This window comes from Populus euphratica, unplaced genomic scaffold (assembly GCF_000495115.2).
Source record: "Populus euphratica unplaced genomic scaffold, PopEup_1.0 scaffold194.1, whole genome shotgun sequence".
NCBI lineage: Eukaryota > Viridiplantae > Streptophyta > Magnoliopsida > Malpighiales > Salicaceae > Populus > Populus euphratica.
In genome coordinates this window covers 194,203-205,310 of record NW_011500072.1, presented here as the reverse complement: position 1 = coordinate 205,310, position 11,108 = coordinate 194,203, and the positions used below count along the sequence as shown (strand labels likewise).

The 11,108-nt window shown below is 33.2% G+C and overlaps 1 protein-coding gene across 1 annotated transcript; it reads right to left on the bottom strand.

Annotated features, from left to right (window-relative positions):
• Positions 1–4,492: 4,492 nt before the first annotated feature.
• On the bottom strand, positions 4,493–9,645 carry LOC105108508 (external alternative NAD(P)H-ubiquinone oxidoreductase B2, mitochondrial-like). The gene is made up of 10 exons (XM_011002837.1): positions 9,306–9,645; positions 8,430–8,706; positions 8,033–8,239; positions 7,426–7,676; positions 6,614–6,836; positions 6,362–6,466; positions 5,554–5,826; positions 5,340–5,461; positions 4,977–5,096; positions 4,493–4,879 (listed from the first exon to the last, which is right to left on the bottom strand). Exons 1-10 carry the CDS (start codon positions 9,392–9,394, stop codon positions 4,792–4,794), a joined length of 1,755 nt encoding a protein of 584 aa, XP_011001139.1. The 5' UTR covers positions 9,395–9,645; the 3' UTR covers positions 4,493–4,791.
• Between the last annotated feature and the right edge of the window lie 1,463 nt (positions 9,646–11,108).

Here is an 11,108-nt window from a genome sequence, read left to right as displayed (position 1 = left end):
ATTAACTTAATTGCCTTTATTAGATGACTTTGTGTGCCCATGAACATTCTACTAATATTCTCTCATAAAGAGAATCATAACTCATGCCCACTTCAAGGGGTTTGCAACTAACATGTATATATATATATATATATATATATATGTATGTATGTATAAAAGGACATGAAATTAGGTCGGGCTGACTTGCACAAAATACATTCCAAGGAAAAATAGCTGTCAATTAGGTGTTCATTTATTGGACATGAGGTGAAGGCCATGGTGTGCGATAGGTACACGAGATTACCCTTTTCTTTTTCTATTTTTTCTATGTCCATTATTGCTGGATTGAAAGAGGGTCCCATCCTCTATAGATGGATAATTGAGCCGGTAATTATTTTTATTATTTAAAACAGGTTGAAAAAAAAAACGTTTCAATCACATAAATCTGAGATCTAGATTATTGGCTGACCATGTCAACCCCAAACCACCGACATTTCAATAGTTTTTTTTTTTCCAAATAAAATGATATAATTTTAAACAAAAATAAAAATAAAAATTAAGACAAGTATAACTAGATCAATTGAGTCACAGATTAACTTGTTAAATCACCCGAATTTTATCAGATCTGGTAATTAAAAGAAGGTATTCCATTGATTTAATCAAATAATTCAGCAATGAACGTCGGCCCAGAGCAAGCCATCTCCCTCTCTTGTCCTTCCCTGCTCGAGGACGGCAGCTGAGGTGAAAGGCCAGCCCTGTCTACACAAGTCTCCTCCTCTATCTCGAGCCAGGGAGAGCCTATGGAGCCATGAGGATAAAAAGAAGAAGAAGAAGCTAAGCCTATGGAGGCCCTCTACTCAGCCTCTAGCAATAGAATAGACCCCCTACCCTTCTTGTCTCCCTGAGATTAAGAATCCCATGTTCTACCGACCATCTCTTCCTTTCAATGTCTACATCATCGTCCGATCTATGTAGCTTGTCTACCACAGGCCACAGCCATACAAGAGAACCTGGTGGGGGGTTTTACACGTGGCTGTCTTGCTGCTGTCTAAAAGGGGCCAATTTGTTAGATAATCTTTGTTCTCTAGACTCAGAATAATACCTTGGTTTTTTAAGAAATCAAAGTTAGAAAATAAAAATGAAAATAAAAATAAAAATTAATTTAAAAACACATTTTAAAGTTTCCTTGACAAGTTTTCCATTATTTAATTCTAAATGAAGAAAACGCAAACAATATTCATTTTTACTTTATTTTATATACAATTAGTTCTTGGCGATGAAAAAGATTGAAACTACGTTTTTATATTATTATAATGTAGTTTGTATCATATATTTAGAATTTATTATAAATATAATATAATTCCTCTTGAGTTAACATCATAACCTTTCACGATAATTATTAACTTCGAGTGGATTAACATCAACATTCTACAATTAAATTACAAAGAATATAAAAGATTAAGAAGAGGAATATTATAATTTTTTTTTTGTGAAAAAAAATTATAATCTTGATGTACATTTCATTTTTTTATAAAGAATTTTGCTGCCTTTTATTCTCTAGACATCATAATAAGACTTTTTTTTTAAAAAAAGTTAAAATTACAAGAAAAACTGAATTTTTCTATTGAAATATAATATTTTTTATTTATTACAAAAGCTAGAAAGCTAAATTTATTCGTTTTAAAAATATATTTTAAATGTTCCTTCTAGTTTTTTTTACAAGATTTTCACTGTTTTTTAAATATATATATATATATTCCCCTCTCTTTTATACACAACCACTTCTTAATAATATAAAATATGAAAATAATTTCTTTTTTATATTTTCACATAAAGACTTATTGTTAATTTCTATTTTCCGCTTTAGTATAATAAATTTAAAACTTGTTGTGGATTCGACATAAAGACTTTTTTTAGTTAACAATATATATTTCCATGATAACTTCTAATTGAAGTGGGTTAAAAATTTATAACTTAGATGTTTTTTAATTAAAAAAATACCATTTTCATTCTAAGAAATCGGACACATTTTCTAACCCTTCGTTAAAAAAAATAAACAGAAAAAATAATTTTTTTAACAATGAACATCCCCGAATTTTTAATTTCCCATGCCCACTAACGATAACGATAAGGCAACGAATCAGAAGACTTTGATGGCGTCAGCCACAGTCCTGCCCAATTGATTTGCTCTGATTTTTTGTGTAAGAAACAAGATGGCCATGCAATTATGCGAGGGACATGTTTTTGGCTTCTTGCTCACAAAGGTGCTCCTTCACTCCTTCATTTTTCTTGGGCCAATATATATATATATATATATATATATATATATATATATATATATATAGTAAATAATGAAAATATGAATGTTGCATGCATGTGCATTGTGCATTATAGCCCAACATTGATGCATGTATAGATTATACTTGATAGAAAAACAGATTAATATATTGTTTGATTTGAATTTTTAATAGCGTCTGACAGTATTAATACTTTATCTATTATCTATTATTTTTAGAATGAAATAACTATTTATAAAAACTCACCCATTCATCTATTTCAAGAAATATATTTTATTTTATTTTTTAAAAGTAGAATATTATTTTTTATTTTAATTTATATATAATCTCTTTATATTTAGATTAATATAAATTTTTGAAGAATAATATAATCATGCAATATCTATAAAATCATAATCTTTTTATTTTTTTCTTTATTTAATTTGAATTGTTTAACAAAACAGTTATTCCATATTAAGTGGTCTCTTGAGACAATAATTAAAATAATATTATTTATTTATTTTTTAAAATTTATTTTTAACATCAATAATAAAAAATTAAATAAATAAATAACAAAACAAAGGTTCAACTACTACATCAAAGATTAGAAAATATGTATAATACTGTGATGCATGATATTTTTAAAAGTATTTTTTATTAAAAATATATCAAAATTATTTTATTTTTAACATTACATATCAAAATCTTATTTTTTTTAAAAAAATCTTCAATTTACTGTTTTTTAAAATAAAAGATATCCTTAAAATTTATTTAAATACAAAAAATACAGCACTCTCGAACCATTATTGAATTGTCATCTCTGTATTGAGCGAAAGTTCTGACAGAATAGTTTTTTTCACCACCTTCCTGCCTGAACTGTCACGAAAAAAAAACATCAACCTAAATAACTGTTACACAGGGTAGGGCATTAATTATGGCTTCCACTAGTTTCTCTCGAAACAGAAATTTCAGTACACTGCCTGGATAAGAACTGAAACCTAAAACGATCTGCTCGAGGCCGAGGATCTCCACTCACCAAGAGATGACGAGTGACAGTTCATGTCCGAATTGCCAATTTCTTGGACAAGGGAGGAAATAAAAAAGCATTCGTTCAAAGCTGTGGTTCAGAGGCTTCAATGCCGACTTATCAGTGGTTAAAAAGTATAGTCATTGTCAAATTCATACTCGCTGCCAAAACACTCTCGAACTGTCCAGCTTCGAATTTATTGGTGACCACTGACCATGCTATGAATCCACCTGCTTTTCTCAAATCTATTCTTGCTTTCTGAGAAAAATAAAAATAAAATTATCTGTAAACAAGAAAAAAAGGAAATTATTCTTTCTTTAATTTTTCAAAATGTAGGGTTTTCTAGATTGAGCATGAGAGAAACCCAATCATTTGACAAGATATGATTATGGACGATGAGCCCAAACCCATGATCCCAAGGCCGCTGTATCACCTGTTCGAGCCCACTAGAATTCTGCTTTGATCTGTGGTCGCCGCCAAGATTTTAATATTTTATTAATGGAAAATGGTGTTTTAATTCACAACTACGACATTTAAAAAAAAATAAAATCACCAAATCAACGCAAATTGAGAGGATAAAATATGCAAGAATCTCAAGAGCAATTTAGACTTGTGCTTATTTGATGATTTTCAGAGGAATTTCATGGGTGAGGATATAATTAGCTCTTATTAATTTCTAAATAATTAGGATTATCATCATCATCATTATTATTATTATTTTACTATCACGTATTTTGTAAACCCTAAAACTTCAGTAGAGGTTGCTCTCTATAATTCTCAGGCCCATCAAGCTCTGCATTGTGAAATTCAAAGTACGCAAAACCCAGTTGACTGTATGGCTGACCTACTTTGTTACCGGTTTTTTATTTTCCTAGTAAAATGCCCATAACCTTGTTTTGATTATTTAAAAAAAAAAAATTAGAGTCGGCCTCCCGATCCTTAACCCAGACCTTCCTCGGATTCTTTCCCGAGGAACAGGAAGCACAAAAATTTAACTGAAAAGGTCACTTCGATTCCCAGCCTCAACTTTCCGTCACCCAATCCTCACGAGGCTGGATAGAGATTGAAAAAATTGGTTAGAATACCTGATAAATGAATTTACGAGCTTGGAAAAACAAATGGCAAGCAGTAACTATAACAAAACAACAACTGTATTAGAAGAAAGAAGAATTTGAGCAAGCCATAATGATTGGTATAGCGCAAAAAAAAAAAAAAAAAAGACGAAGAAAACATCTCAATTTCTAAGTAATTTTGGCCACAAAACGTGGCACTGGCTAATACCAAAACTGTGTACCACCAAGGGTAATGTCGAGATAATCAGACGCAAATTATACAATTCACCTCTCCAGATTTGATAAATTGTAAGCGGTATGGGCTTTGTTTATTCAACAGTTTGGTTAATGAAAGATGATCTGAAAGCAAAAAAATTTATGACTGCCAAAGTGGTGCCTAACAAAGTATGCAATATAATTCTGCCAAATGGGAACCTTGCGGCCTGCTGATAGCTGCTCAAATGCGACTGGAATCTCTTCCAAAGACGAAACGCCTTGTCCAGTCTGTTATCACCAACGCCCTGGTGCGCCAACTGACTAGCTTGCTGATCGAGACATAGACCAAAACCATGTAAGTATACACGTGTATCTACTCAATTTGATATCTCTATTTTACTGTGGAGCCAAGGAGAGAGACGATACCTTGCATAGACAGAATACCAAAGCCACTGAGAGCTGTGGCCAATTGAAACCCAATCACCAGGAAGCTGTGCTGCTGTTTGTTCTCCTCCCAATGGAGCAAATTGCCCTAAGTGCTTGTATCTGAAACAATATACGCCATAAAGCAAATGACTGAGATCCTAACTGCTTGCAAGTCTCAAAGTAGACATTCATATACTACTCTGGCATTCAAGAAGTGGGAGAAATAGACATGCTGGGAGGAAACTATGTGTTTTGCTTGGGAACAGATAGATCATGCATGGAGGAATGCTACAGAGATAGTGGGAGAAATCGCTGCTATGATATAATCCTGCTATATCAAATTTATACAAGATTAAGATGTACCTAAAGGGACGGAATCGATGGCGCCCTTCTCCCCTGAACCTGATAGGACCTTCAGGATTTTTTTCAGCCTCCTCCATACGGTTGAAGCAATTAGCAAGATAAGTGCCTTGCTGAGCTGCAACCTGAAGCCAGGCACATGAAAATAGATAATAAGTAGATATTTCTTAGAGAATCATAATTCATAGACAAGAGAATCACAGAATCAACGCGAGACCTGAGCTGTGGCTGGAAGATTCTTCATCTGGGAATCAACTTCAGAAAGGGCTTTCTTAAACTCTTCAATATTCAGTTCAATTGCTTCTTTTGCAACATCTCCTTTAGCCATCTTCAAGAGATCAGCAATGTCACGCATTTTCTTGTTCTTCAAATATAGCTCCACTTGAGGATATCTTTCACAAATGTCATCAATGACTTCTTGAAATTCTTTTACTGTTAGGGTTCCAGAATTGTCCTTGTCTGCCTTCTTAAATATTGCTGCAATATCTTCCTACAAGCATATCAACAGATCAGGTGATTAAATTCTAAACGTAAAATTGACATCAAATATCATTTTGGTGTGAAAAATTTCTTTCAATCAGCGGTCTTCGTATTTCTGGTGCGTGTCATACATCATCTTGGATTATTAGCAGTAGCCATGACAACAGATATAGACCAGGAAATTAGTAGTTATTTTTCAGCTATGCCTTTTATGAGTTTACAGATATGATTTCAATGTGCAATGTGTTTCGAATGACAAGAAGTTCAAGCATATACTCCTTAAAAGAAAACATTTTGTTGTTTACTGTAAGAATGAGCAGTTCTGTATGTGTGCCATTAGAAAAGTTAGATACTTAATGCCTGAGAGAGTAACAGAGAGGTAGAAACTTCCTTTCAGTCTCATTAAGCAGAAACAATGTCAAGGAAGAATGACGAGTGCATTAGATGGATAATAATTGATAGAAGAACAATAAATGTAACACAGACGTAACAAAACAGGGGATGCCATCCACACAAATGTAACAGAAAAGTAATGAGAACAGTACCATGACTTTGCGTTGGTTAATTGTAGCACAATCACCAAGTGCATATATGCTATTGCATCCCTCAACTCGCAGCCATTCATCAGTTGCTAAAGCACGCCTATTAGTCTGTGTTCACAGGAGCAGGTGTGTTTTTCAATTGATACATTGAATTAAGAGTGTTCATTTTGGATGAAATATAACTAAAGGATCATGGAAAATACATTGAAGACTCTGAAACAACAATAAATCAGTTTTTATAAGCCAGTAACATACCTGACCAATTTGCTGCATAAAACTCCTTATGACAGGATGAGTTCCAATTCCAGTGGACCAGACGACCATTCCATATGGTATGGCAGTAATTTCACCACCATTCCCCCTTACTTTAGTAGAGATTTCTTTATCAGATACTTTCACAACCATCGACCCTAGCTTCACATCGATGCCATCTCTATGGAACTTCTTTTCTGCAAAATCTGTGATTCTTTTGTCAAACCTGCATGCAAGACCCCCAAAAGCATGAGTTCATATATTGGAACTCTTCCAAGTATATGCATGTGATCGATGTAGTTGCACACAGACTATAATTGATCTGTGTAGTTGTATCAAGTGTAGCATCTCAGGGAGTCCATGGAATTTATACAAATTGAAAACCAACATCAAATTTCAAACTTTGTTGCCAATGAAATCTTTCCTCACCAAGTCATGATCTATTATGAGCCAATCCAGACTTCATGAAACAGGAAAAATAAAGCCAAGGGACCAAAAACAAAAGAAAAGAAAGCTCCACGAGCATATATTTTATACGAGCATACGTTCTATCATATAAATGAGTCCCCGAGGTTTTCACTGCAACTGCTATTATCTGAACCCAGTTCTTTTTTTTTTCCCGATCCAATCTCAAGTCTGGCTTAAATTGTTAATGTAATAATTCTGAATTATATGCAAATCCAAAAGGATCAAAGTGAACAGCAGCACATCTTAATTAGATTTAAGAAAACACTAGCATTCATTGTATCTTAAGTTAATAACAGAAACAAGACTAATGAGGCATCAATTAACATGAGCAATAGGTAGGTACTTACATGTTCAAAATATGATCTGCTGCTTCAAGAATTGTTATTTGTACGAAATCTTTGGCTGCAGGATATAGTTTGACTAAATCATCATTGACAAAATCATGAAGCTCAGCAGCAAACTCCACTCCTGTTGGTCCACCACCAACAACTACAAAATGAAGAATTCTCTTCCTCTCTTCATCACTTAGAGTCGGCAAACTTGCCCTCTCAAACGAATCAATAACAGAACGACGGATCCGCTGAGCATCTTCAACTTCCTACAGAAGAAATTCATTTCCTTGTACATATTAGCTGTGCATGAGCGAAGTGATTCAATTCTTAATTTCCTATCACCCAAATCCAACACCAGAGCAGTATTACTTTCCCTTAAGAAGTTTTTTGGTCATCCTCCTATATAAGATGTGTGTATAGAGGAAAATGAATGAAAATTGAAAATAACAAGGAAGTGATTCAATTCCTAATTTCCTGTCAACCAAATCCGACACCAGAGCAGCATTACTTTACCATAAGAATTTTTTTGGTCATTCTGCTATATAAGATGTGTGTGCAAGGGGGAATTAATGAAAATTGAAAATGACAAGGGTAACATATCAGTAAGTTCCAAGGAAGTTACCTTCAGGAAATTGCAATGCTCTACTACACCGGGTGTGTTGAATGTGTTCGGACGGGCTCCCATGGCTATAACGAGATAGTCGTAATCCACAGCAAATTCTTCCTTCCCATTCATACTGGAGTCCGGATTAGGTCGACAATAAACTTTCTTATTTTCTGCATCAATCTTGAAACATTCAGCTTCACAGTAACTAACGCTAACACTTTTCTGCAAGAGGAAGCAACAAGGGCTGGTTACTAAATTAGCCTCGTATCTGAATTCTATTCTAAAGTCAAAGTCTATGCACAATCACCTACATAAATCCAGTCCACCCTGGGATCCAAACATGGTGAACAGACAGGATTTATGCACATAGACTGCCGAAAGTCAAGCTCATCAATAATCTTTTTCTCATTACCTTCCTGACAATGCTACGAATTGGTTCGACAATGCTACGAGCCTCCACCGTACCACACGTAACACTTGGTAACAAAGGAGTGAATGCAAAGTAGTTCCGAGGTGATATCACCTGAACATCATACGAGGGATTATTCAGTTTCTTCAAGAAACTGGTTCCGGCCCAACCAGTTCCAATCACCACCACCTTCTTTTTCCTGATCTCCGATACAGGTGGTGCAACAGCATGTGCACCATTTGATGAATTTGCATCTGCATATGCTACATAGCCCCCACCACTGCAACCGAAAAAAAAAGATAGCAATGAGATTTTTTTATCCCAAATAATCATTTTGATCCAAAAGCTTAAATTAGAATAACGAGATTCAAACTCATAATTATTTAATCAACCAAACCATGATATCATCTCAAAAAACCATTTCAACACCAAAATTTAATAACTAAGCTATGTTACACGATTTACATTATTCTGTATATTCGATCCAAATTGCTTAATACCACACCAAGCAATTTTAAGATATTAATATTTATACTGTTTAATTACAAGTTACAACAGAACGGAACAGAGTGGAGTGGATCTCTGTAATAGCAACAACAGGCTTCAAAAATTTATAAAATCTAATTCTAGGAACATCCTTGGAAACAACAAAAAACACATTTAACCGCAACAAAAACGTGATCACATGCTAATCACAAAATTACAAAACCACTAATCACCTACTTAACACAAACAACCATAAAACCAGCTTCATTTAGATTCTTTCATTAAAAAAATAAAAAAATCCGAAAACTGAAAGAAAAGTAACGGTAAAACTTAATTAAGAGAAATGAAGCAAAAAAGTAGGAGAAGAGAAAGAAACAGAGGAGGGAATATTACCTGACGGTGCAAATGACAACGAGTTTAGCGAGTGAAGGATAGTCATCGAAAGCTCTAGAAGCTCTCTTAAATAAACTCAAGCCGTTCATTTTCACTCACTTTAGATTCTCTTCAGAAATTTTCTCAAAAAACAAACAGTCCTTAGGCGCCTCCTTTTGGTTATACGTGAACAGAGAGTTTTTTTTGAAAAAAATAGAGAGAAAATGAGAATTTAGAGAGAGAGAGAGAGAGAACGAGAGACGTCTAGTGTTTTGATTGTTTGGAAAGGAGGAAATGTAAAGAGCCCGAAAAGGTTGGAGAGGAGAGGGAGGCGTGGTTGGTGGCGTTGTGCGTGAGTTGTTGTCGAGATGGTTTTTTGTATGGTTGACTCGACGGGCTGGAAGGAAAAGGCGGCACGTGATTTGCGGTGGCGTATCGGCCAAGAAAATAAAAGGAACATAAAAAAATACTAGGAATTTGTTGTTTTTAGCTTGAATAGACACGTGGCATTTTGGTGGAGCGGGCAGGTTTTTTTTTATTAATTATTACGGTAATTTTTTAATAATAATTTTTAAATGGGTGTTTGCATTGAAAAATATAATTTTTTAATATTTTTAATGTATCAAACTACAAATGATCTGTCATTTCTGAAAAATTATGCATCGTGACGTGTTAAATATTTTATTAATAATACTCGTTTTTATATAAGTGAAGAGGAAAAAAATATAATGAAAATGAGAGGCAATAAAAAATTAATTAAATTATAAATAAAAAAGTAAAAAGGAAGAAAAATTAACAATAAATAGATAAATAAATAAAAGAATCATAACAAATGAATAAATTATAATTTGTTATTTTTTTTTGATAAAATTTAAGTACAATCTGGAAAGTTATTATTATTTTTATCGAACAAGTATTTGACGCGTTCAATATGTCACGGTGTCCAATTATAATAAATTTTGTGTTTTTCAGAGCTTCCAGAACCTCTGAATTACAAATGAGAACAGCGAAGTCCAGCAGGAAGGTTCCTGAAGAAATGAATTAATAATGTTTGTTGAGTTGCTTTGAAAAGGCATAGGACGTCACAACTCACATGGCTGCCAATACTATTGGAGTGTTCAAATCTCACGCACATTCCGGCTGTTTGTCCGAATGTTCCTCAGTGAAATGACTAGTCGTTGGCCATGATTTTCTTAGAATAATGCTGTTTTTTTTTAAAAAAAAATAAAATAAAAATCGAGACTCTGGATTCTGAACAGCCTGGATCAGCATGATTTAGGCATTTCACGCTTTGCTCTCTTACATCGACAACAATTACAGGAGGAGTGTTGCATGAGCAGACATGTGCTTACTTCACATGCCAAAAAAATATTTATAGTTTTATGTTTGTGATCTTTTCTTACCAAGTTTCATGTCCATTTGTCAAAATAAGAACTTTTATTATACGATAATTTTGTCAAAATATTATGTTAATTGACACAATTGTTTTTACATGATGATTTTATTGTTAATGTTGTTTACAAAACTTATACATCACTATTTATTTTTTTTTAAATGCGATTCTTTTAATATATATTTTGAGAAAATTTCTAACGGTATTTACTAATAAATTTTAATTGATAAATATCATAATAATATATCAATGAAAAAATTATATTGGTGTTTTCATTTAAATTTATTAATCTTCTTATAAAAGATGCTTATTGACTTGAATTTAAGAAAATATTACGCTAGAACAAATTAGGCAAAATTTAAAAGAAAGCTATACTTTGTACTTGCTGCAAAATAAATAACCGATAATTCCCTCTTTTCCTTTCTTGTTTG